Source organism: Microcaecilia unicolor, chromosome 3 (assembly GCF_901765095.1).
Source record: "Microcaecilia unicolor chromosome 3, aMicUni1.1, whole genome shotgun sequence".
In the NCBI taxonomy this organism is placed as follows: Eukaryota; Metazoa; Chordata; class Amphibia; order Gymnophiona; family Siphonopidae; genus Microcaecilia; species Microcaecilia unicolor.
This window is the reverse complement of record NC_044033.1, coordinates 146,590,347-146,618,056: the sequence shown is the minus strand read 5'-3', so window position 1 is coordinate 146,618,056 and position 27,710 is coordinate 146,590,347. Positions and strand designations below refer to the sequence as shown.

General features: G+C 41.8%; 1 protein-coding gene across 1 annotated transcript in view; it reads right to left on the bottom strand.

Moving 5' to 3' along the window:
• The window catches only part of CAPN9 (calpain 9), a 116,860-nt gene that overhangs the window by 77,259 nt on the left and 11,891 nt on the right, over positions 1-27,710 (bottom strand). The window contains exons 2-4 of the mRNA XM_030196438.1: positions 10,502-10,571; positions 7,252-7,370; positions 2,590-2,723 (exon numbers count right to left, since the gene is read on the bottom strand). Coding sequence (XP_030052298.1) covers positions 2,590-2,723; positions 7,252-7,370; positions 10,502-10,571 — 323 coding nt within the window. The remainder of the gene's footprint in view (positions 1-2,589; positions 2,724-7,251; positions 7,371-10,501; positions 10,572-27,710) is intronic.

The window sequence follows — 27,710 nt, the reverse complement described above, 5'->3', positions numbered from 1 at the left end:
TCCTCACTTTTGTTTTCCATTCCTTTCCTAATAATACCTAACATTCTATTTGCTTTCTTAGCTGCCGCAGCACACTGAGCAGAGCATTTCAAAGTATCATCAACGACGCCAAGTTCTCTTTCTTGGTCGGTGACTCCTAACGTGGAACCTTGTATTACGTAGCTATAGTTCAAGTTCCTCTTTCCCACATGCATCACTTTGCATTTGCTCACATTAAACATCATCTGCCATTTAGACGCCCAGTCTCCTAGTCTCATAAGGTCCTCTTGTAATTTTTCACAACCCTCTTGCAATTTAACAACTTTGAATAACTTTGTATCACCAGCAAATTTAATTACCTCACTAGTTATTCCCATAGAAATGATAAGTAGTAGTAGTAGTAGTAAATCATTTATAAATATGTTAAAATGCAGCAGTTCCAGCACAGACCCCTAGGGGACCCCACTATCTACTATTCTCCATTGAGAATACTGTCCATTTAATCCTCCTCTCTGTTTTCTATCCTTTAACCAGTTTTTAATCCACAATAGGATATCTAGATGGCTTGAGGTAGTGTAGGTGCGGGTTTTGGGTGCGCCTAAAAAAAAGACCTTTTTTTCTTTTTTGTCGAAAATGGAAGTGCAGAAAAATCAAAATTGCTGCGCGTCCATTTTGGGTCTGCGACCATATTGCCAGCCATTGACCTAGTGGTAAAGACTCACACGGTATATGGGCGGTAATGACCTACACATGCCAAATGCCACGGCGCGTTTCCGATATGTGTGTCCAAAAATAAAAATTAGTTTTTGGACGCACGCCAAAAATGAAATTACTGCAAGAACCATGCGGTAGATGGGCGGTAACTCCAGTTTGGCACACATTGGGAGCGCGTAGCCACTGGCACTGAATATCCGGGGCCAAACCTGACTGATATTCAGCCCCAGCTGAATATCAGTCATTACATTACATTTGGGCTTATATCCCGCTAACACCTTTTCAGTTCTAAGCAGTTTACAAACTTCTTATAGGGATATAGAGCTCAATAGTTGCTTTTGGAGACAAGCAGACATCTAATTATAATACGTATTTCTTAAATAAGAAAGTTTTTATCTTCTTTTGAAACATGAGATATGATTATGAAGGAGAAAACATTCCGGCAGTTTCTTTCCAAAGTCTGGTGCTTGAATGGCAGGAGATTTGTCAAAGAGTGCTTGTCTCTTCTTACCCTTAGATCAGGAGCATAGCCAGACTTCGGCGGGAGGGGGGTCCAGTGCCCGAGGTGAGGGGGCACATTTTAGCCCCCCCGGCACTGCTGACCCGCCCCCCCGGCGCCATTGCCGACACCCCCTGCCATTGCCGACACCTCCCCCACCACCGCCAGCACCACCAACAACAACTTTGACCCCCCCCTGCTGACAACCCTCTCGACCCCCCCCCCCCCCCCGCCCGCTGTCGCCTACCTTTGCTGGCAGGGGACCCCAACCCCCACCAGCCGAAATCTTCGTCCTTTGTTTGGTGGCTAATTGGGTGCAATATTTTGCGTGACAGATTATAGAATTAGGGGGATTCTGGTTAAAATCTATAGATGACAGCATTTACACCAGGTTTCAGCTGATGTAAATACCAGTGCCTAACTGAAACAGGATTCAAAGATTTTGACTGTATCTGGGAGGGATGGGGAAGAGGGGAATTCTATAATCCATTAGTATGGTGTTATGTCTCGGGAGGGTCACAAGAGTCAGGACCCTGCGAGGCTATCATGTTTATGTATAAGGGGGGGGGGGGAGGTTCACTCAAGTTTGGATTTCTGATGACGGTAGGAGGGAGGCCACAACATCTTTTAGCCTCCTATATGTTAGGTTTTTCTATTTTTTCATTTTATTAACAGATCTGTGTCTGAAGGGATTGAAGATTCCATGTGCTTCCTTTAATTCATGGACCTCAAATGGGAGGACGGGAGGAGATGGGGAGGGAAGTGGGAATACAGTACTGAACAACTCTCGCTGTATTTGTACTGTTATGAGTCACGTTTGTTCAATAAAAATTGTTTTCAAGTAAATATCAGCACCCAAATTTGGGCATGGGAATGGGCTCTGAGCACTATTCTATAGAGACCGCTCAACTTGGAACACTCTTTATACAATAGTTGCTCCATGCCGATTTTTGCCGCACCCTTATTTGGGCGCCATCTACTGAATCTGGTCCTAAATACGTATGAGACAGTCCCGGCTCAACAGAACTTACAAGACAGACAAACAAGACAAATAAGAGATTAGGGAATTACTTCAACTCTTATCACAAGCTTTGGCCCCAAGGCAACACGAGATGTCAGATTAAACATGTTTCCTTGCTGCTGACCAGTAGGCATGCAGGTTGGAGGAGGATCAAGTGTGGGTAACCTGCGATGGCCAGTTTGGGAAGATACGGAGAGTGGAGAACCAAGGGAAAGAAGGAAGAAAGGGAGGAGTTAAGAGAAAGAGTGTTGTCTTTATGCCCCTTACCACAGGACACCTCGGAAAAAGCAAACAGACAAAAAAGCACAAGGAGCCTTCAAGAATGGGGGCATCTCAACTTCACTTTATTGAACAGGACACCTTGGGCCATACTTACTTGGCATAGGCTTTCTCTAGCAGCGCACTCCAAAACTCGTTGAGCTCCGCTGAGTGCAAGAAAACCAAGCGATTTCTAAAGGTGGGCAGTCGATCATCGATGACTATATCTAGCCACTCATTGTGTTGCCAAAACTGTTAAGCAAAACAGAAAAGCTAATCAGAAGAACCCTCTTGTTACTGACACAACAGTACTAAAACATCTGCATTCCATTTCTCTGTCACCATGTCATTTTAGAAAACCACAGGAGGAGGGAGACGTGCAAGCAATACATTGGAATTTTAAGAAATAGCAACTCTGGAGTCATTAGTCTCACAAACTAATCCTTTAGACAGCCAGAAGTCTCAGCAGCCATTTTTTTCAGCATGGCACTGTCGCCCACGGCGCAGAAGAGCAAACAAGAGACAGAATAGCGGCAGTGGGCAGGAAAGAGCGGGATTCTTTCCTGCCCCCATAGAGGCCACTACACCACCAGGGCAGGCGGGCCCTTCAAGGAAGGACTGTGTAGTGTGTGGGGGTTGTGGTGTGTGGGAGGCGGATGGCGGCAACTGCGGCAGGGGGGAGGCGGCAGGTTTTGGCACAGCATAAGACAAACCAATCAGCATTTTAACAGCACTTAAGAAGCAATAATGAGCACTAATTGGCAATAATTAGAATTTACATGTAGAACTCGCTAAGCGTATTCTGTAAGACAGAGTACCTAAATTCTTATGTGCGGAGGCAAAAAAGGCCATGGTTATGGGTGTGGAAATGGGTGTTTCATGGGCATTCCAAAATTTACACACACTGTTATAGAATATGCCCCTCTGCGTCTAAATGTAACAAAGAAAATGTTCCATGCAATGTGGAAACTTAAAAGAGTTAAACCTTTCTTCCCGAGGGAGGTATTCCGCAATCTGGTGCAATCAATGGTGTTAAGCCATTTGGACTATTGCAATTCTATATATGCCGGACGTAAAGCACAAATTATTAAGAAACTTCAGACAGCCCAAAACACTGCAGCCAGACTCATAATTGGAAAAGCGAAATTTGAAAGTGCAAAACCCCTCAAAGAAAAATTACACTGGCTCCCATTAAAAGATCGAATTATATTCAAAATTCTGTACCCTGGTTCATAAAATTATTCATGGAGAGGCCCCGATATATATGTCAGACCTCATAGATCTATCAGCAAAGAATACAAAAAGTTCATCACGTACATTCTTGAACCTCCATTATCCCAATTGTAGGGGACTTAAATATAAATCAATATATGCATCTAGCTTCTCCTACATCTGCATGCAACTTTGGAATGCACTGCCGAATGCCATAAAAACAACACACGATTTGATAGCCTTCCGGAAACTATTAAAGACTAAACTGTTTAAAGAGTCTTATCAAAAGGATCTGACCTAAAAAACATGACATCAAAACTGTACCAGAATTAGTTAACATTGAACTATTTTTATTTGGTTACCCTATCACACTGTTATTATTGAATGGTTTTCACTATCCTTGATCTCAAATACCTTGAAATAAATTATTTATCTATTTTCTTCTAATTTTATTGTATATTTTCTATACCCTAACTGGAATTTTACTCTGTATTTCTCATTCTGGAAATGGCAATCACCAATATGGTATTTGTAAACCACATTGAACCTGCAAAGAGGTGGGAAAATGTGGGATATAAATGCAGAAAATAAATAAATAAATCTAAGATCCGGTATTTACACCACGTTTCCCTTGGTATAAATGGATGCACATAGTTCTAGGCGCTGGGATATCAACTAAGCGTGTTCTATATACTTCGCAGAAATTTAAGACTATTCTGTAAAATATAGGCATACTTTAGAGAATACGCCTAGGGGTATTTTTTTTCGGGCGGAATTTTCAGGCACCATATATAAAATCTAGCCCCATATGTTTCATGGAATAAACCCTGAATTAAACCTCAGAAAAGAAATATGTTTGAGTCCTGTGACTAATAACTTGACATGATCAAACTTGGGTATGCATATAAAGTATCACATTCCATGTATATGAGTTTATCTTATTGGGCAGACTGGATAGACCATACAGGTCTTTATCTGCTGTCATTTACTATGTTACTATGTTATGTTACTACCATCATTTCTATAGCACTATTAGACATAAGCAGCACTATACACATTACGGGTTAGATTAAGTATATGGTGCTCAGAAATCAGCACTGAAAAAATGGCACTCAATGCTAATTCCATAATGGGCACTTAAAGATGAGCTCTCATGATAGAATGACATTGAGTGCCAATTTCGGCGCCCCAATTTGGGTACCTGGACTTATACCTGCTGAAGCCAGTGTATAGGGCACTCCCTTCTTGCCTCTAAAAGAGGGTGGGGGGAGCTGAACAGAAGAGACTGAAAGAAGGAAAGCCCTTCTGGCAAAGGAAAAACACTTTAGAGTTCAGTTTTTCTCTTTTATAATAATGCTAAAATTTATTAGAGTAAATAAATGGTTACAATAAAAATTCTTTTATCTCAGTATTACAGAAAATTGAATTCTTATTTATATCAGTCCAAATTTCAGTATAAGGAAAATAAAATCTCTCTCTCTCTCTCTCTCTCTCTGTTTCCTTTGGAAGCTATCAGACTCTGACTCGTACAAAATGTGCTTAGCCAGAATACTGAAGCTTAATTTTGTCCAATCATTTAATGCCTTATATTTTCTCTCTTACTTATCTAGTATTCTTCAACTCTGACCTCTAAGGTCACCTTCCCATAATTCTTCTTTTTTTCGGTATTTTTCCTAATTATCCATCATTTGCCCTTTGTAACCTTCCTTCCTCGAATACTTACCACTCATAATTGTCCTTCACTGAAAATGTCTCTGTGACATTTGAAACAAACAGAGGTTTTAAAGTTTATGGCCTATTATTTTAGGCCAAGCAAACCTGTTAACTTGGCCCTGAAAAAGCCAAAAAGACACAGGCTATAGCTATAGATCATAGATAAGGGAATAAGTTATATATACAAAGCTGGCTGATCAGCAAAACCAGACAGCTTTATATTAAATACCAGGTATAATTCCTGGTGCCCATCTCTGGTATACTATAACACTGCATGTATATTTTAAGAATACCCCTGACCTGCCCATGACCATTCCCCGTTTTGGATTGTGCGCACACTGTTCTAGAATAGCGCATAGCAAGATATCTGTGCAAATTAAAATCGGTGCCAATTAGTACCCAATTATTGGCATGTTATCTATGTTAGGGCCCCTTCTACCAAGCTGCAGCAAAAGGGGGCCTGCGCTGTTGTGGGTGCATGTTTTTGATATACACTGAGGCCCCCTTTTTTCCGCAGCAGGTAAAAGGTAGGTCTTTCTTTTTTTCAGGAAATGACCGTGCAGCAAGTGAAGAACTTGCCTTGTGGCCATTTCAAGGGGGAATCCTTACCGCAACCCATTGATGTGGCGGTAAGGGCTGCCACACTAACCTGGCAGTAAACCCGATTACTGCTGGGTACACAGCAGCGCTACAATAATAAAAATATTTTTGTAGTGCCAGATATGACAGCATGCTGGGGGTGGGAACTACCACTGGGCTGCTGAGGTAGCCCAGCGGTACTTCCTTTTTAGCAAGCAGTAAGCCTGCGTTGGCCTTGCCACCACTTTGTAAAAGGGGCCTAAAATTGGGCACACATAATGGATCAGCACCATATATAGAATCTGGGGCTATATGCAAGTACATTCTCTGTCTCTAGTGGGATTACAATCTAAGCTTTGTACCCAGGCAATGAAGGGTTAAGAGGCCCTTTTACTAAGCTGCATATGCGCATCCTACATATGTCAATTTTGAACTATTGCCTGGCTACTGCGTGGCCTGGGCGGTAATTAAATTTTTTATGCGTGTCCACTAAGCGCGCCGGGCAGTAATCAGCATTGTACGCGTGTAGACCATTACTGCCTGGTTAACGCATGATACCTTACCGCTAGGTCAATGGGTGGCAGTAAGGTCTCAGACCCAAAATAGATGCACACCAATTTTTATTTTGCTGCATTTCCATTTTTGGCCCCCAAAAAAGGCCTTTATTACAGGTGCGCTGAAAAATGGACCAGCATGCAACCAATACACGCGTCTACACCAGCGCAGGCCATTTTCAGCGCACCTTAGTAAAAGGACCTCTAAGTGCTCAGGGTCACAAGGAGCTACAGTGGGAATTGAATCTAGTTTCTCAGTCCACTGCGCTAACCATTAAGCTACTCCTCACATGACATGCTGCCACCTTCTGGCTTTGGCCTATAAACAGATAGGCTCTGCCCCATCTTCTGATTGGCACAGGTGGATGACTTTTCCTGTTGTCTGGAACCAGCAGATGACAATATCTACTACTCGACTTGGCCACACATGCTAGTGATGCTATCTCCTCATTTAGGCCTCCAGGGGCTGATAATGCCACCACCACTAAGAGATGCAACTTAAAATTTCAATATGCTACATGAAGCTTGCAAGAAGGGAGAGAGAACCAACAGAGAAAAGGAATGGTTCAAATTGATCTAGTCATGGCTTTTAGACTATTTAATGTGTGGACTTATGGCCCCGTTTTCTCAAGAAAAGCTATGAAGCCAATTGTCAATCCTCTTTTCCAGTTCTTTAGTCTCCCCAACTCTAAAAAACAAAATGTGTGGTATATTGACCTTACCTGAAAGTGGAATATTCCTGCATAACCATTGTCGAATGTCTGATCTGGAGGTACCACTCTATAAAGGGTATTTTCAGTAAGGGTCAGAGATGCTATCGCTGCCAACAGCCAACAGTCACCTGCAAAATTCAAAGGATGTATCTCTTACCATTGATTGATTTGTGTATCTAAAGTCTGGACCAGAACTGGAATACAGGATCTTCCTATTCAGTGTTTTGGTTACTTTAGATACATTGGGCTAGATTCTATATATCATGCCTGAAAAAAAATACACCTAGGTATATTCTATAAATATTTAGGCGAACTTTATAGAATAGGACTAAATTTCCGTATAGTTTACAGAATACACTGAGTGCCCATCTGTGTGACTAAATATAGTTGCGGGCAGTTATGCCAAGTGAAACCTGGTATAAATCCGACACCTAAATTAGGTGCAGACCGGGTGTATTATTATTGATATTTGTATAGCGCTACCAGATGCACGCAGCGCTGAACACCTGACACAGAGAGACAGTCCCTGCTCAATAGAGCTTACAATGTAAAAATACAGACAGACAAGACAATTAAGGGCGAGGAAAGTACTGGGTGAGAAGGAACAAGGATAGAGGAATTGAGTAGTGGTTAGGAGCCAAAAGCAGTGGTGAAAAGGTGGGTTTTCAGCATAGATTTGAAAACAGGTAGAGATGGAGCTAGGCGTACAGTCTCAGGAAGTCCATTCCAGGCATAAGGTGCCATGAGGGAAAAGGAACGAACCACACGCATAGATTTTAGAAATGCCCATGACCCGCTCATTCCAAGTCCCCTTTTCAACAATGCAACTTAGAATTTACGCGTATCATGTTACAGAATATGCTTAGACAGTTGTGCGTGTAAATTCAAATTAATGCCAATTAGTGTCAATTGTTGCCTGTTAATTGGCAATTATCGGTGCTGATTGGCTTGTTAAATAATTAAGTTGCTTGTGCAAATCCAGAATACGAGTGGATTTGAGCATGTAGAATCCGAGGGATAAAGGGCGTCTCTAAATGGACGCATGCAGTTAGCATGTGTAAATACAACATACATATAAAAGCACTCATGCACCTGTCTCCAATTCACACATCTATCTTATAGAATACTAACGATGTATTAAATATAACAAAGGACAGAAGAGAAATATAAACAATATGAACAAATAACCTACCCATAGGGCTAGGTGGGACTAACAACAGCCTGTAACAATTTATTAAGCTAAGGTTGAGTTACTATTAACTTATTTATTTACACTGCACAGAGTACTTTAACATTTGCAATTGAATACTTTCAGGAAGTTTTTTTATCTGCTGATTTTATTACCAATAACTTCTAACTCTTGAGAGACAGTGGGTGGGGCTCTGAGTTGTCCGATGCTAAGGTCCACCTTGGGGATCAGCACTCAAGAAAAGATCTGGGTGTCGTTGTAGATAATATGCTGAAATCTTCTGCTCAGTGTGCAGCGGTGGCCAAAAAAGCAAACAGGATGCTAGGAATTATTAGGAAAGGGATGGCAAATAAGACTGAAAATACTATAATGCTTCTGTATCGCTCCATGGTGCAACCGCACCTTGAGTATTACGTTCAGTTCTGGTTGCCGTATCTCAAAAAAGATATAGCGGAATTAGAAAAGGTTCAAAGAAGAATGACCAGAATGATAAAGGGGATGGAACTCCTCTCGTATGAGGAAAGGCTAAAGCGGTTACGGCTCTTCAGCTTGGAAAAGAGGTGGATGAGGGGCGATATGATCGAGGTCTACAAAATCCTGAGTGGTGTAGAACGAGTAGAAGCAAATTGATTTTTTACTCATTCCAAAAGTACAAAGACTAAGGGACACCAACGAAAACATGGCGTATATCCCGGCACATAGATTTAGGCACAGAGGGCCATATTCTATAATTATGTGTGCAAATTTTGGAATGCTCCTGAAATGCATATTTCCCTGCCTATAACCACAACTCATTAAGTGTAGTCTGTTACACAGTGCGCCTAACTTCTAACGTGTACAGGCAAATAGGGGCGTGGACGCCCATCTTGTTTCGATAATACGGGTTTCCCCGCCCATTTGCTGGGACGTCCTTAGAGATGGGTGCCCTTAGAGATGGTCGTCCCCATTCGATTATGCCCCTCGTCATATGATCCATGTACTGCCATCTTTACAGAGGGCTAGACTTAATTCAATTTACTTAGCACCTTTTTTATGGAATCATCTTCCAAATTACATTCATGTGGAGAAAATTTTTTTTAATATAAAATTTTACTAAAGACTCATTTGTTTAAAGAGATTTTCAATGTGGACGTAGGTATTGATGGCAAAGTGCACTAGTGCCTCAGTGGAATGGTAACTTCCCTGCAAGAAGAATAAGGTTTTTGAATGACTTCTGTGTATGTGTGTCTAGGTCTTTTTTATTAATATGATGGGGTTCCTAAAATATTTATTTTTAAAAAATGTTATTTTATATTTATTGCATAAATTGTAAACCACTCTGGTCTTCCAAGTTGAACGCTATATTAAGCTTGAATAAACAAATATAAACATACACACAAAAATGTTCTTATAGAATAGGCTCACGGGAGTAATTCTATATACGATGCCTTAAAAATCAGTGCCGAAAAACCACGCGGTTAGCTTGATTCAACAAACTACGCCTGAAGTTACATGTAGTTTATAGAATATGTTCGCGTGCCATTCTTGTGGCTTAAATTTAGGCGCACCCATTTAGGCCACCTAAAACCAAGCCTAAATACCTGCGCTTAAGTTAGGCGCAGATTGGGTGTATTCCACAACGGTGCATATACTTTTTTGAAACATTCACGTACACCACATTATAGAATACGCCTAGAAAGTTGTGCGCATAAATTCTAATTAAAGCCAATTAGTGCCACTAATTGGTTAAGTACCAATTATCAGCGCTGATTGGCTTGTTAATCAATGAAGTTGTTTGCACAATTTGGCCATGTGGTCAAATAAGCACGCACAACTTAAGGTGCCATATATAGAATTTGGGGGACAACCAACAGAAAATATGTGCCACAATTTAGGCAACCTGTTAGAGAACTCCCCCTATAGAGTATATATTAAAAAAAGAAAAAAAAATGAAATCTGGGTTCCAGTGTTTGTACTCTTGCAACTAGCAATAAATTCTTCATTACTATTTTGTTGTTATCACTATAATGAATTTTACAAAGCTGCCACTTCTTTCTGTGGAAAATGTCCATAAGAGGAATGCACACATACCAAGGTCCCCTTGACAAATGTCCGTTCTCGAAGCACCTCCCACAATGAACTTGGGATTTTTCACAATTTCCTAAAACAGACAGAAGAAAAGTTGGCTGAAGCATGATTGCTCAGTTTGGGTCAAACCCTGCACTAGTTAGGCAATAAAAACATTGTGATGAAAACACATTTCCTTCAGAAATAGAAAATCTGATGGCAGGGCACATTTGGAAAGTCAATCACCTTAGAGTGCACTTTACATGTAACCCATTAGGAAGGACTTGATTTTACACTTTTCTTTTAGCAATTTCATTAAAAGGAGCATTTTTCACATTTTTTGTTAAATTACAGCTTATCAGTTTGTACAAACCTCTCTTTGGCTGTTGGTGGCAAAATGAGGCCTCACCTAAATATAAATGTACTAGGGCCAGGATTTGAACTTGTGACCCTAGGATCCAGGAGAATTGTTCAGAACTAGCCTGGATTTTAAGGGGTCCTTTTACAAAGGCGTGCTGAAAAGTGGCTTGCGGTAGTGTAGGCGCGGGTTTTAGGCGCATGCAGAATCATTTTTCAGTGTGCCTGTAAAAAAGGCCTCTTTTTTCCCCCTGAAAATGGACGTGTGGCAAAATCAAAATTGCCGCATGTCCATTTTGGGTCTCTGACCTTACCGCCAGCCATAGACTTAGCGGTAAAGAGACGGATCAAGATGGCGTCGTGAACGGATGTGCGGCTCTGTAGCTCCTGAGAATCCTCACTGCTCTGGCGAGAGGTTCGTCTTACCGATCCTAGGATGGGAAAGAGAAAGGGGAAGATGGTGGCTCCTTCCTCCGCGGCACCGCAGCCGACCCCCACCACCCGCCAGATGACTCTGGAGAGCTTCGGAGTTGGAGCCCTTGGAGAGCGGATGCCTACCTCGGCAGACTCGGCCATTTTGGGCCTAAAGCGCAGCATTGAAGGAGTGACGTTGAGTCCTCCTTCCTACACTGTTCCTCCGTGACCCGGAGACGATTTGTTGCCCACGGGGTCACGGCATTTTGAGGCCGAAAACCCGGCGATGTCAGTGGAAGGAGGACCTATGGGCACCTCAACCCTGGGGAAGGAAACATCTGAGTTGGAGCGTGTGCCAGATACTGCTCCCCCAACCCAGGAGATTGTAACAGTGAGTACCGGAGGAATATTGAGACCTCCAGTGGTGACTTTAAACACACTATGGGACATCATTCAAGGTGTGAATAATACCTTATTATTAATGAATACCTCAGTTAAAGGTGAAATAATGGAAATAAAAAAGACTAATCAGAAACTATCTGATCAAGTTCAAGAACAGAATGTGAAAACTACTAAAATGGCAGGAGAAATTGAAGAATTAAAATATTTAACTACAGCTTTGATTAAAGAAAGAGAAATCCAAGAAAGAAAATTGGAATACCTTGAAAATAATGGACGCAGGAATAATTTAAGGTTTTTGAACTTTCCGAAATCTCCTCTGATTACCTCGGTGGATATGCTCAAGAAATATTTTTGTGATGTACTGGGAATACCCGTTGAGGGATATCCTCCCATAACGAGGGCCAAGTGCATAACTGGAATATCTAAATTGTCTAAAGAGCAACCCCAACCTGCTCCTAACCCCAATTTGAATCTGATAGAATTCTTGGAAAATTCTCTTGAACTTATCACGGAAAGAACGACATTGCTGGTCACCTTCGCTCTTGAACCGGATAGAAATATTATTCTTCGGCCGTATTTTCGCCACATTAATGACTCTTTCTTGGGACAAAAGACACAGGTTTTTTTTGATATGGCGCGAAATATGCAATAGAGGAGAAAAGAATTTTTGATGTACAAATCAAGAGTTCTTAAAATAGGTGGATCCTTTATGTTAAAATTTCCTTGTAAATGCTATGTCTCCCTTGCAATGGTGAATTTTGTTTTCTTTACACCCATGAAATTATTAGAGTTTATTGAATCAAAAGAAAAGGTTGTTCCGCCTGTGGATGGACCTCCATATTTTAATGCTGTTTAAACCGGCTGAGAACATCCGTTTCTCCCTTCCGTTTGCAGTGGCGTACCAAGGGGGGGGCGGTGGGGGCAGTCCGCCCCGGGTGCATGCCGCTGGGGGGGTGCCGCGCACCTGTCGGCTCTTCGTTTTCATGCTCCCTTTGCCCCGGAACAGGTTACTTCCTGTTCCGGGGCAGAGGGAGCATGAAAACGAAGAGCCGGAAGGCGCACGGCACCCCCCCCCCCAGCGGCATGCACCCGGGGGGGGTTATTTCGCTGGGGGATTGGGGGGGGGGTTCGCCAGTGTGGGGGGGGGGGGCGTTGCGCTGTTCCGGGGGGGGCGCTGCACCCGGGGGGGTGGGGCGCATCGGCAATCCGCCCCGGGTGTCAGCCCCCCTAGGAACGCCACTGTCCGTTTGTAATAATTATATTACTAAATTACTTTACTTGAAATTTCTTAGTATCCTGATCCAACTTATTGTGGACAAAGTTAATCATGTTTATTTCTATACTATATCATTTTGATATAAAGTATTATATTGTCATTATAATTTCTGATATTTCCAATACATTTATGTTTGTGGATATAAATGTAAAAACTGAATAAATAAAGAATTTAAAAAAAAGACCTAGCGGTAAAGAATTTGGGCAGTAAGGACCTACTTGCGTCAGATGCCACTTGGTGCGTGTCCAAAAATAAAAATTATTTGTTAGATGCGCATAGCAGACACAAGCCAAAAATGAAATTACCACAAGAGCTATGCGATAGTCGGGCGGTAAGTCCATTTGGAGTGCGTTGGGCGCACGTGGTTACCTACGTCGCTTAGTAAAAGGGGCCCTAAGTAAGTTTAGCCTCTTTTGGAAAGTTCTTAGTTAACTTGAGTATAATGGAACTGATTATCAAGCCACATGTGGTCAGCTGAAAAGATTCAATTCAATTCAAATCAATTCTTGTATACTGCTAATATCCCCTTTTCAGGGTTCAGTGTAGTTTACATTATGGGTGAGGCTAGAGTAGAAACCGTCTGAGTGTAAGCATGATAAAGATCATTATAGAAAAGTCTTACGGATGATTTGAGGACAGCAGTAATGGATTATTATGATATGAACTTAGGGATGAAAAAAGGTTTTATCCTCTTCCGAAAGCTAAGGGGCCCTTTTACTAAGCTGTGGTAGGCTTTACATGCATGCAGCGGGTACCAAAATGAGACTACCACCAGGCCAGTGTGCCCTCCTGGCAGTAATTTCAGATTTGGCGTGCACCCACAATGCCTAGATGAATTATTTATTTATTTCCTCCTATGCGTCACAGTTCTGGTGGTAATCAGCACTTGACGCACACCAACTGGTCACTGCATGTCTAGTGGGTGAGCCTTTACTACTTGATCAATGGGTGGCGTTAAGGGCTCAGGACAGCCCCATAGTGTGATAAATATTTTTTGCAAATCATGATGTAATTATGGCATCATTATTTACAGTTGGTCAACATGATTTTTTTGCTAGAAGTTAACATCTGAGACAAAGGAAATATTGTTATGAAGTGAAAAAATTTCTTAAAATGCGTCCTGAAAAACTATGTCACTTTTTGGACCGAAGAAACTTATTTGCAAAGTTAATATTACTAGCACTTGCAAACGCTGCTCTGGTAGCAGTTGACCTCCTAGTGCCTAACAATATGTGGGTATATGCACCTTCAACATGTACAATGCTTAGGGTTATCATATGTCCGGTTTTACCCGGACATGTCCTCTTTTTGAGGACATGGCCAGGCAACCAGGCGGGTTTTGCCAGCCTGCCCATTAGTCCGGATTTCCGGACAAACAGGCAGGCTGGCGGGCGGGCCTAATGGTGTCCTATCCCCTCCCCTTACCTTACTCTACTGTCCTAATGGTCTAGTGACCTGTTTGGGGCAGGAAAGAGCCCCCTCTTTCTTGCCCGGTGCACTGCCCTGCATTCTCTCTCTTCCCCTTGCAATGCTGACGGTCCCGGCGCCGATTCAAAATGGCCATCGAGAATTGAAGCGGCCTCTTTTTAGGGGGACCAAATATGGTAACCCTAACAATGCTGTTCTATACACAAAAGCCTCTTAAAAACTTATTGCTGAAATGGCTAATTGAAAATATACTTCAGTGGGTCTAATTTAATTTACAACAGTGCTTCAGTACAGCCACGTGAAACTAGGCTTGCATTTCTGAAGTAGGCTGTGAAAACTAAAGGTGTTTATAGCTATTCTGCATGCTCTTTTAGATTCTTTTATTTGCAATTTTTCAATTTGTATTTTGTATTTCTTATTTTTTAATTACTTTTTATTCTTTAATTTTTTTTAGGGCTGCATTTCGATTAAAAATTGTAATTGCAATTAATTGTGCAATTAAAGGTATGTTTATTTATTTATTTTCCACCCACTGCAACTCCTTGTGATTCTGGACAATGGAGGGCTAAGGGCTCCTTTTACTAAGGTGCGCTAGTGAATTTAGCATGCGCTAAACTCTAAGATGCCCATTGTATTCCTATGGGCATCTTAGCGTTTGGCACACTAAATCTGCTAGCGCACCTTAGTAAAAGGGGCCCTAAGTGACTTGCCCAGACTTGCCCTGGGCAGTGGGAAAAAAATAAACATTCCACGCCCAATTATAGGCATAAGGAATTTCCCCCCTGGTGCAAATGCATTCCTAAATTATGTACGGATCTCCCTTATCCTATAAAACTGCCTGTAAATTCCAGAAACGCCCATGATTTGCCCTGCCCCTCCCATGGCCTTGCCCCTTTTCAGATCCGTACATAAAATTTACACTTGGATCCCGGCATCTAAAATGTGTGTGTGCAAATTTTAATCAATGCCAATTAGTGTCAATAGATTATTAGCGGCCAATTATTGATGCTAATTGGTTTGTTATTCAATTAAATTGCATGCAGAAATTAGGCACACACCCAAATTTCTGCATGCAATTTTGAGCACCATATATAGAATCAGGCTGTTTGTGTCCAACAAAGGTGAAAGAGACCTGGTTTTCCTGAGGGCAAAGAAAGAATTTCTGATCACTCAGGAGATATGAGGACTGATGGATAAGGACATGTTCAAGACTATGCCTAGGAATTGAACAGAGTTACTACAGGGGATAGGTGCCTGATGTGTGGTTGAAATGGCATACAGGAATGACGGCAGGGAAATCAAAGAGCCTTGAACTTTTGCAGATTAAGAATGAGATTGTGCTGAGTGATTTAGGATGCAATGTTTGATTAACTGTCAGACAGGCTGTTTAAAACAGGATCTACATCAGCAGATCCTGTTCTAATAAGTACATAAGTATTGCCATACTGGGACAGACCGAAGGTTCATCAAGCCCAGCATCCTGTTTCCAACAGTGGCCAATCCAGGTCATAAATACCTGGCAGGATCCCCAAAAAGTACAAAACATTTTATGCTGCTTATCCCAGAAATAAGCAGTGGATTTTCCCCAAGTCCATTTTAATAATGGTCTATGGACTTTTCTTAAAGTCTATGGACTTCTCCACTAGTGGAATTTAAGACCGCCTAACTTGGATGTCTAAATTCTAATCTGTACAACTTTCTAAGATTGTCAGTGTCTTTTTTAATACTAGTGCAAATCCAACAGCAATAATGCCTAAATCAGTGGTTCTCAATCCAGTCCTCATGACACACCTAGCCAGTCAGGATTTCAGAATACCCACATTAAATAATGGATGACATAAATTTGTATTCAATGGAGGTGGTGCATGCAAATGTATCTCATGCATATCCATTGTGTACATCCTGAAAGCCTGACTGGCTGGGTGTGTCCTGAGGTCTGGGTTGAGAACCCCTGGCCTATAACGAAGAGCATGTTTAAATGTCCATGTACATAATATACAAGTATGCATGCCTATTTGCATATTTCATAATCAATGCACATACTGCATGTTCCACCCAGACAGTGCCCCCCAGCAATGCCTACAGTAAAAGTACATGCTTTCATGCCAATGTGTACACTTTTACACCTGACATAATTGTATAAAAGCCCTATTCTCCTGGATTCTATATAAGGCGCATGAAATTCCACGTGGAAACCGAAGCATATTCTATAGCATTGTGCATAACTTAGGGGCCCTTTTACAAAAGTGCGTAAGAGCCTAAACGAGTCCAGCGCGTGCCAAATCATCACTACCACCTGACTACCACGTGTCCCTGGTGGTAATTCTGAATTTGGCGTGCGCCGAAAACACATGGTAGAAAATATTTTCTATTTTCTTCCATGAGGTGCTTACCCGGTGTTAAACGGCAGTGGATATGCACTGCATGCCTAACACCTGGGTAGTGCATGAGACCTTACCTCCATTGCCCCAGAAACAAAACTTAGATTGTGAGCCCTCTAGGGAAAGAGAAAGTGCCTGCATATAATGTGTACAGCACAGCGTACGTCTAGTGGCACTATAAAAATGATTAGTAGTAGTAGTAAGTCAATGGGTGGCGGTAAGGTCTCAGGCTGAAAATGGACACGTACTGGTTTTTATTTTACCACACATCCATTTTCTGGCCCCTTAAAAAAAGGCCTTTTCCAGGACAAGGCAAAAAACTGGCGTGCGCCAAAAAGACACGCTGGCACTGCGGCAGGCCACTTTTTCCCACAGCTTAGTAAAGGGCCCCTTAATTGGTTAAATACCTAATCAGCTCTGACAATTGGATGTTAAGCAATTATCAGCACTAATTGGCATTAAATGAGATTTACATGCACAACTCGCTATTGGGCTCATTTTCGAAAGAGAAGAACGTCCATCTTTCGACATAAATCGGAAGATGGACGTCCATCTCCCAGGGATGTCCAAATCGGTATAATCAAAACCTGATTTTGGATGTCTCCAACTGCTGTCCGTCGCAAGGATGGCCAAAGTTCAAGGGGGTGTGTCTGAGGCGTAGCGAAGGCGGGACTTGGGCGTGCCTAACACTTGGACGTCCTTGACCCATAATCGAAAAAAACAAGGATGCCCCTGACGAACACTTGGATGTTTTCACCCGGACGTGTTTTTATTCCGACTAAGGCACAAAAAGGTGCCCGAAATGACCAGATGACCACCGGAGGGAATTGGGGATGACTTCCCGTTACTCCCCCAGTGGTCACTAACCCCGTCCCACTCTCAAAAAACATCTTTAAAAATATGTCGTGCCAGCTTCAGATGTCATACTCAGGTCCATGACAGCGCATGCAGGTCCCTGGAGCAGTTTTAGTGGGTGCAATGCACTTCAGACAGGCGGACCCATCCCCATCCCTCCCTACCTGTTACGTTTGTGGAGGAAACAGCAAGCCCTCCAAAACCCACAAGAAACTCACTGTACCCACATCTAGGTGCCCCCCTTCACCTGTAAGGGCTATGGTAGTGGTATACAGTTGTGGGGAGTGGGCTTTGAGGGGCTCAGCATACGGTAAGGGAGCTAAGTACCTGGGAGCATTTTATGAAGTCCACTGCAGTGCCCCCTAGGGTGCCCAGTTGGTGTCCTGGCATGTCAGGGGGACCAGTGCACTACAAATGCTGGCTCCTCCCACGACCAAATGGCTAGCATTTGGCTGTTTTTGGCATGGACATCTTTGGTTTCGAAAATCACCGAAAGTCAGAAACATCCATGTCTAGGGACGGCCAAATTTAAGGCTTTGGACATCTCTGACGGTATTTTCAAAACAAAAGATGGAGTCCACCTTTTTTTAAAATATGGGTTTCCCTGCCCCTGGATTTCGCCGTTTTGCAAGGACGTCCAAATTGCAACTTGGACATCCCTTTCGAAAATGCCCCTCCACGTGTGTTATGTAACATGGTGCACCTAAATTCTAAGACTCATAGTTGAAAGGGGCATGGCATGGGTGAGGCATGGGCTTTTCTACAATTTATGCACATTATTATAGAATACACCTGCTCAGCATGTAAAACGTGGCCTAAAAGGACAAGCCCAAATTTGATCACTTGTGTGCCACTCGGCATATTCTATATGCTGTGCGGAAATTTAGGCCTATTCTGTAAAATTTAGGTGTACTCTAGAGAATACACCTAGGTGTAATTTTTTTCTATGCAGATTTTTCAGGGACCATTTATAGAATCTCCTCCATTATGCATGAATATTGCCACAGTACTGACTAAACTGACCCCCTGCCATTGACCGAGAACAAAATTTCCAGTTTGACTTATATGCACAATTTCTAATGTTTGTGCATAAATGCTAACTCAGTTCCTGAACTTCAACCCCCAGGAATGTCTCTGCTTAGTCTGGGTAAAGTTACATTCATATAGGCTGTGTACATGTAAACTTATGCGCATTTCAGGACTGCAGTGTTATAGCACTGCTCTATCCATAGTAATGCTTCTTAAAATGGTAGAAATGCCTTTGGACATTTGCTCCGGGATTCTATATATCGCACCTAGCGCCCGTTTCATTTCTTTCAGAAACAGGCCTTTTTTTACTAGTAAATAAATAAATATGACACTTAAAATTGTGTGCGGAAATTTGGGTGCCTGCCCAATTTCCACATTCAATTTAATTGAATAACAAGCCAATTAGTGCTGATAACTGGGTGCCAATAATCAAATTATTGGTGCTAATCGGCATTAAAGTTTGCATGCACATTTTTAGGCACTGGGATCCACACATAAATCTTAAGTGCAGATCTGAAAAGGGGATACAGCTACGGGAGGGGCATGGGTGGATCAGAGCATTCCTGGAATTTATGGGCCGTTTTATAGAATAAGGGAGATCTGCGCATAATTTAACACGATGATTTGTTCCTGGTTTTACTTGGTGTAAATCCTCATGCCTAAAATTGGGCACAGATCCCGGAGTCAAATGCTAATCTATAAACGGCGCCCAAGTCTGAGTGGCATTTAAAGAATAGTGTTTTGTGCAAAATTTTAATCGGTGCTGATTTTTCAGTGCCATATATAGAATTTTGGCCTTTATGAAGAGCAATAAGCTTTCGGAGCAGGCCGGCTCTTACAGTAAACCTGCGATACCATTGGCGGTGGAATGAGACCAATCAAAAACAGATGTGGGAACAGTCCAGCTCCCCATGTGAGTCTTGCTGCTCTGCAGGGAGTGTCAATCCAATGTAAACTCTTAGGTACCAAAGGGCATTTTCACATTTAGCGTACTACTGACAAGCAGAAAGTAAAATTAAGAATCTGCATAGTCATGTAGAAAGAAACTACACTGAAGCAAAACCAGTTTCTACTTAACAGATGACATTTTTGGATAATTACTCACCTCACTGAAATGATTATACTTATGACTGTGGTCAACGTGAAAGAAAGTGACAGAATACAAATGTGTTTAGTAAATTCTAGTCATGCTAGCTACTGCTCCCAGTAGGCAACTTTAACTTACCTAACAAGTTTTTCCAGCATTACAAAAATGCAAAAGGCAACGCTCTTGTGACCTGTTCTCGATCCCTCTTCTAATTTTTGAGCTGTCTTAAGATATGCCTCTTTCTCTGCCTAAATTTCTCAAGATGTGCCCTAAATGTCACCATATTTAAACAAGGTACCATGGCTACGTTTTGCTGAAAGGGAGCCTGGACACAGCATTAAATTCAATAAGATACAGTTTCTGTTTCTAATAAATAGTACAGTTTATGGGATTTCTTTTGTACAAATCCTGGCCCTCCTTCAGACCTTCTATAGCCCCATCTGAAAGATACACAATCTTCTTCCACCAGGACCAGCGTGAGCTTATTAGGTACCCTAGGCAACCCTTCAGCTTTGCAGTCAATTAATGTTCAGGCTCCTATAGCCCCCCCCCCCCCCCCCCCCGCCCCTGAAATCTTGATAATGTCAAGAAGCATTATGATCCCAAAACAATTCTGTAAAAATGTATAACTGAACAAGTTACTCTTAAGCATTGTTTTGTATACACTATATATGTATATATTGAGAGAAATTTCCCTGTCATTTACTCAACTAAATGGGCAATTTGAAAATCACCCACCTTCCTTGTAGGCACAAGTATGTAATGTGGCTGTCAGGACCTATTGTTTTACTTCAGCTGAAGTTGATCTTTTCTGCCCTCCCTCCCTCCCCTTCTCCCCCCCTCCCCCAAGAAACTGCCATGTTGATGCTGGTCCTGCTTATCCCTGACTGTCAAATGAGCTGTGGTATGCAGACAAAGTAACTATGGATTCCCCACCTCTTTGCCTGCTTCTCCTCCTCCTCCCCTGATCCTGATTACAAAGGAAATCTGCAACATGGCAAAAGATCAGCTAAAAGGAGAGGAAGAACAGGTTAAACACGTAGCCTCCCTGCTGGCTAATGGCACCATACTGCAAGAAACTCAGAACATAAGAATAACCATACTGTGTCAGACCAATGGTCCATTTAGTCCAATATAGGAGCCAACTTTTCAAAATTAATGGGGGTGCTAAGCCCAATGGAAATAACCCTTCCCTGGACAGATACAAGGAATTTTCTCAATATTGGGGGTGCTCAAGCACCCACAGAGTCGGCTCCAATGATTTCCAATAGTGGTCAAGCCAGGTCACACATACCTGACAGAAACCCAAATAGTGAAAACATTCCAATACCAGGGCAAGTAGTAGCTTCCCCATCTCTATCTCAATAGCAAACTATGAACTTTTTCTCCAGAAACTTGTCCAAACCTTTTTCAAACCTAGATACGCTAACCGCTGCTACTACATCCTCCGGCAATGGGTTCCAGCGCTTAACTATTCGTTGAGTGAAAAAATATTTCCTCCTATTTGTTTTAAAAGAATTTCCCTGTAACTTCCTTAAGTGTCCCCTAGTCTTTGTACTTTTGGAATGAGTAAAATATTGATTCACTTCTACTTGATCTACACCACTCAGGATTTCGTAGACCTCAATCATATCTCACCACATCTGTCTCTTTTCCAAACTGAGAAGCCTTAACCTCTTCAGCTTACCCTCATATGAAAGGAGTTCCATCCCCTTTATCATTTTGGTCACCCTTCTTTGAACCTTTTCTAATTCTGCTATATCTTTTTTGAGATATGGTGACCAGAACTGAATGCAATACTCAAGGTGAGGTCGCATCATGGAGTGATACAAAGGCATTATAGTATTTTCGGTCTTATTTACCATCCTTTTTCTAATAATTCCTAGCATCATGTTTGCTTTTTTGCCCCCTCTGTGCACTGAGCAGAAGATTTTAGTGTATTATCTACTACGACACCTAGATCTTTTTCTTGGGTGTTGACCCCCAAGGTGAGCCCTAGTATCTGGTAACTATGATTCAGATTATTCTTTCCAATGTGCTTCACATTGCATTTGTCCACATTAAATTTCATCTGCCATTTAGATGCCCAATCTTCTAATTTCCTAATGTCTTCCTGCAATTTCACACCCCACATGTGTTTTAACAATCTTGAATAGTTTAGTGCCATCTGCGAATTTAATCACTTCACTCATCATTCCGATTTCCATTTCATTTATAAATAAGTTAAATGGCACTGGTCCCAATACTGATCCCTGTAGCACTCCATTATTCACCCTCCTCCATTGAGAGAAATGACCATTTAACCCTATCCTCTGTTTTCTGTCCAATAACCAATTCCTAATCCACACCAGAACCTTGCCTCCTATCCCATGACTTTTTAATTTTCTCAGGAGTCTCTCATGAGGAACTTTGTCAAAAGCTTTCTGAAGATCTAGATACACTACATCAACTGGCTCACCTTTATCCACATGTTTTTTCACGACTTCAAAGAAAGAGTGGAGGAGTGGCCTAGTGGTTAGGGTGGTGGACTTTGGTCCTGGGGAACTGAGGAACTGAGTTTGATTCCCACTTCAGGCACAGGCAGCTCCTTGTGACTCTGGTCAAGTCACTTAACCCTCCATTGCCCCATGTAAGCCGCATTGAGCCTGCCATGAGTAGGAAAGCGCGGGGTACAAATGTAACCAAAAAAAAAATTGGTGAACTAAAGCAAATTCACTCCAAACAAGTGGCTGAAAAAAAATTGCAAAAGACACTTCATTCAAGAAATACAAAATAACGCAATGAGAGGATCATGAAAAGATTAGCGGATTAAGCTCAAAGAGGGAAATACAGCTAGCGAAAGCATGGGTGGAAGAAAAAATGGCTAAACATGTAAAGAGAGGTGACGACCTTTTTAGGTATATTGGGGAAAGGAGAAAAAATAGGAATGGAATCGCAAGACTGAAAGATACTGAGAATAGCTATGTGGAGAGTGATGAGGATAAAGCAAATGTGCTAAACAAATACTTCTCTTCAGTGTTCATGGAAGAAAATCCTGGAGAAGGACCTCAGTTGCTAAGAGAATATCTAGGAATGGAGTGGAGTGGATATTGCGCCGTTCATGGAAGAAAGCGTTTATAAGAGAATCCACTAAACAATTAAATTTGTGATGTGGATGCAAGACAAAATTCAAACAAAAACCAAAAAATCCACCCAATGCGAAATGACTCACAGGGAAAAAGCCTCAAAGAGCTCAGAGACCAAAACTAGATCTCACAGAGCTAAAGCGGACACAATAGTCCTCTCTTCATCATAGGCAAAAAACCCTGGTGCCACAGTTCTTTTTTTTTTTTTTTTAAATTTACAAGAAGTCTTTATTAACATGTGAAAAATTTACACACCAGAATGAATGTACAACCATAGCGTTATAAAGTTGCTAATCATACCCAACAAACAGACATTATGTATACTTATTTCACCGCTAAGCATGTCGCAATTCTAGACTTCACATTTTCAAAATATTCCCCCCCCTACAAAGACAAAAAAAAAAAAGGAAAAAATCCCCAAAGATACCTACTTAAGAGGCAACCCCCCCCCCCCACCCCCTATACATTGCTCATCTATAGATATTTCAAACTTATGTCCAAAAGTCACATTACACCAGTAATCCTATTTATATTCACAGTTCTAAAGAATATCTGTTCACTGTGGTCAAAAACACTATTTTTTGTGTATATTTTTCTTTTAAAGTGATAACAAATAATGACTGGTTTTAGGTGCATCAATCGCTGCTAGGAACTACTAGAGCCTAACAAGCTATCCAGTTTATATTGGTCCACTTATCTTTATCCAGTATTATCCATCAGATGCTGCTCCCCGCTGTGCGGTCCTTCATATGCTGCCCTGAGCGACGATGGCCAGCGTTTCGCTGCTTCTTCGGGGTCTCAGGCTGCAAATGGAACACCCGCACAGCTCCCTTCGGCACTTTTTGTCAGTGTGAAGATTTTTTTTTCTCATTTAGAGTAATTTCAAGTGCTGTTGTTTTTGTTGGATTTTCTGATTTAATATTACTTGCTCGTGTGAACTTTAGTTGCAATTTAATCCAAGACGTGCAGAGTGATGCACTTGGGGTGCAGGAATACAAAAGAGACATACCGGATTGGAGACTAAACTAGGCCCTGCTGTGTGTCTTTTAGAGGATATCAGTTAATGTTGTAGGCTGTGGCAGGAAGTTCAAGTTTTAAAGTTTTAAAACTATAGGGAAAGGGGTTTTATACTATGGAATCTAAGCTGTGCTGCAAAACTAAAGTTAAAACTCTAAACTGGGATTTCCTGTGACTAATAGCTCTGCTGTACACTGATGCTATGGTAACTACTACTACTACTACTACTACTATTTAGCATTTCTATAGCGCTACAAGGCATACGCAGCGCTGCACAAACATAGAAGAAAGACAGTCCCTGCTCAAAGAGCTTACAATCTAATAGACAAAAAATAAATAAAGTAGGCAAATCAAATCAATTAATGTGAACGGGAAGGAAGAGAGGAGGGTAGGTGGAGGCGAGTGGTTACAAATGGTTACGAGTCAAAAGCAATGTTAAAGAGGTGGGCTTTCAGTCTAGATTTAAAGGTGGCCAAGGATGGGGCAAGATGTAGGGGCTCAGCAAGTTTATTCCAGGCGTAGGGTGCAGCGAGACAGAAGGCGCGAAGTCTGGAGTTGGCAGTAGTGGAGAAGGGAACAGATAAGAAGGATTTATCCATGGAGCGGAGTGCACGGGAAGGGGTGTAGGGAAGGACGAGTGTGGAGAGATACTGGGGAGCAGCAGAGTGAATACATTTATAGGTTAGTAGAAGAAGTTTGAACAGGATGCGAAAACGGATAGGGAGCCAGTGAAGGGTCTTGAGGAGAGGGGTAGTATGAGTAAAGCGACCCTGGCGGAAGATGAGACGGGCAGCAGAGTTTTGAACCGACTGGAGAGGGGAGAGGTGACTAAGTGGGAGGCCAGCAAGAAGCAGATTGCAGTAGTCTAAACGAGAGGTGACAAGGGTGTGGATGAGGGTTTTGGTAGAGTGCTCGGAAAGAAAGGGGCGGATTTTACGGATGTTGTAAAGAAAGAAACGATAGGTCTTGGCAATCTGCTGGATATGAGCAGAGAAGGAAAGAGAAGAGTCAAAGATGACCCCAAGGTTTCGAGCTGAGGAGACAGGGAGAATGAGAGAGCCATCAACAGAAATAGAAAACGGGGGGGAGCGGGGAGGTGGGTTTGGGGGGGAAAATGAGAAGCTCTAACATTGTCCCTAAACTGCTAGCCTATGGAACTGTAATAGAGACTTTAAATGCTAAACAAATAAAGAAAACTCTAAATTCCTTAAACTGCCTTTGCTAAATAAGTAGAGTAGCTTAAAAATAAAGACACTGAGATAACCTATTTAACTCTAGTCTACCTTTCCCAAGTTTAAAAGCAATTTCCCAGCAAATGAAGATTTGTCCTGCTCTGGAAGTCCTCAAAGAGATAAAGATCACTTATCCTCACTTAATTGGCAGATGAAGAGGAACTTGAGGAGACTGGAGAAAAGTGAGATGGAGGAGAACCTGAGGAAAAGGTAGCTATGAGCAGATGATGATGAAAAGAGCCATGATGGAGATGAATCCTGGAAAGAAGAAACTGGAGGGGGAAATGAAGGTGACTTAAAGTGGATTTAAGATGGAAAGATATTTGAAACGGGGAGAGGGGGTAGGACAAAAATGTGAAGGGTAGGTGAATAGGAACCTGAAGGGAAAGATGGAAAGGAATCTGGAAAGAGTAGAAGGGATGGGGAGCCAAAAGGGAATATGAAAGTCTAAGGAATGGGAATGGAGAAAGATGATGACCCACCCACTCACCCCTCTTTTTAAAATTCCAGGCCTATGCATGTGTATCTTTCCATCTATGGCCAAATTGAAAACCAGGAAAACAAAGAATCCTGTTGTTGCTTAAACAGATAGAAATGTGTTTTAAGAACAGGACATCCATTGATCCTATTTCTATCCCAAGACTGGAAATGGGCTGGTCTTGTATTTTGCTATTTATTCTCATCTACTACTACTACAACTACTATTTAGCATTTCTATAGCGCTACAAAGCGTACCCAGCGCTGCACAAACATAGAAGAAAGACAGTCCCTGCTCAAAGAGCTTACAATCTAATAGACAAAAAATAAAGTAAGCAAATCAAATCAATTAATGTGAACGGGAAGGAAGAGAGGAGGGTAGGTGGAGGCAAGTGGTTACAAGTGGTTACAAGTCAAAAGCAATGTTAAAGAGGTGGGCTTTCAGTCTAGATTTAAAGGTGGCCAAGGATGGGGCAAGACGTAGGGGCTCAGGAAGTTTATTCCAGGCGTAGGGTGCAGAGAGACAGAAGGCGCGAAGTCTGGAGTTGGCAGTAGTGGAGAAGGGAACAGATAAGAAGGATTTATCCATGGAGCGGAGTGCACGGGAAGAGGTGTAGGGAAGGACTAGTGTGGAGAGATACTGGGGAGCAGCAGAGTGAGTACATTTATAGGTTAGTAGAAGAAATTTGAACAGGATGCAAAAATGGATAGGGAGCCAGTGAAGCGACTTGAGGAGAGGGGTAGTATGAGTAAAGCGACTCATCTCTTTCTTGGAGGATGGGGGAGGGGTGAAGGCCCCAGGAATTTTTTTAGGTTCCAGTTTAATCAGATGGCATTTATTGGGCTACGTCACCAGGAGTCTTCATTCACAACTACCCAATGTTTCCTTTATTAACCTACTCCTTTGTGCTGACTTGCCCAGTTGGCATTTATCATAGTCCTTAACCAGGGGTGGCAGACCATATTTCTTTCTGGAATCCAGTATATAGGCATCCTGAGTCTGACTAGGTACTCTATAAGATAAATGCTATAGTATGTAACTGCATGGAGACATATACATGGGTGGAGCATGGGCGGGCTATGGGTGTGTCTTCAAGTGATGCATGGAACTTCTAGAAGAATGTCAGTAGGCACATGTGGGTGTGCCCGTTTATATCTGCCATTGACATGGCACAAATAGTTGCACCTAAACAGCAGAGCCCATGTTGACTTATGCTACTATGAAGCAAAAGAAGGAAAAAAAAGAAGGAAAATTCCTCCACGAATGGTACAAACCAAAGTTGAAACAAAAAGTGGAGTCAGCAATCAGATATAGGAACCAGATAATTCCTTATTGCCAGCGTCAATAATAAGGATAGAATCCGACATAGCTGTGTTTCGACATGAATGCCTGTATCAGAGGTAAACAGAATATCTTATTGTCAGATAACAGTAGAATCAATGAATAAACTGGTTCTGAATGTTTATCACACTACTGGAAGAGTAATCTAAAGACAGCAGTACAAGTCAAGGCACTTAATACATCGCTCAAACGCTACGCCTAACCTCTTTTCTCCACCCTAAATCCGCCTCATTTCCACATACGTACTTTTATTTGCCTAAATTTAAGAGTTTAGTGAATTTCTGAGAAAACATTTATGCACTCGGCCCTAGTAAATTTTCAAAGTGGCCAATTTATGAGCATTACTCTCAAAGTTAAAAGCATAAATGCCTTGAATATCGGGCCCTGGGAGTTTACAGGATGGATTAAGGGAGTTCTTCCCCTTAAAGTGCCACCCAAAGCCAGCACTTTTACAAAACCTATATGTATCCAGGAGCAGTTGTCAATCCTGACATTGATCTCTTTAACCATCAGCATGCATTCCCCTTCAGAAATGGAGACCACATTTCTCTAGTCCCATCAAAATCATGCCCAAACAAAGTCCATTTGCCATATGTACTTAGTGCAAATTTACATGTGTAAATCCTGGGCTTCTAAAATTGGGGCTTCCATGTTTATTTGAGGTATACATTTAAATACCAAAATTTACACGTGTAAATCACAAATAAGGTTTCTAAAATAAAGTCCTACATTTATAAATCCCACATAAAGACTAAAGGTACAAAATGTCAATAAGAATTTTTAATAAAAAGTCACAAGGAATAAAATAGAA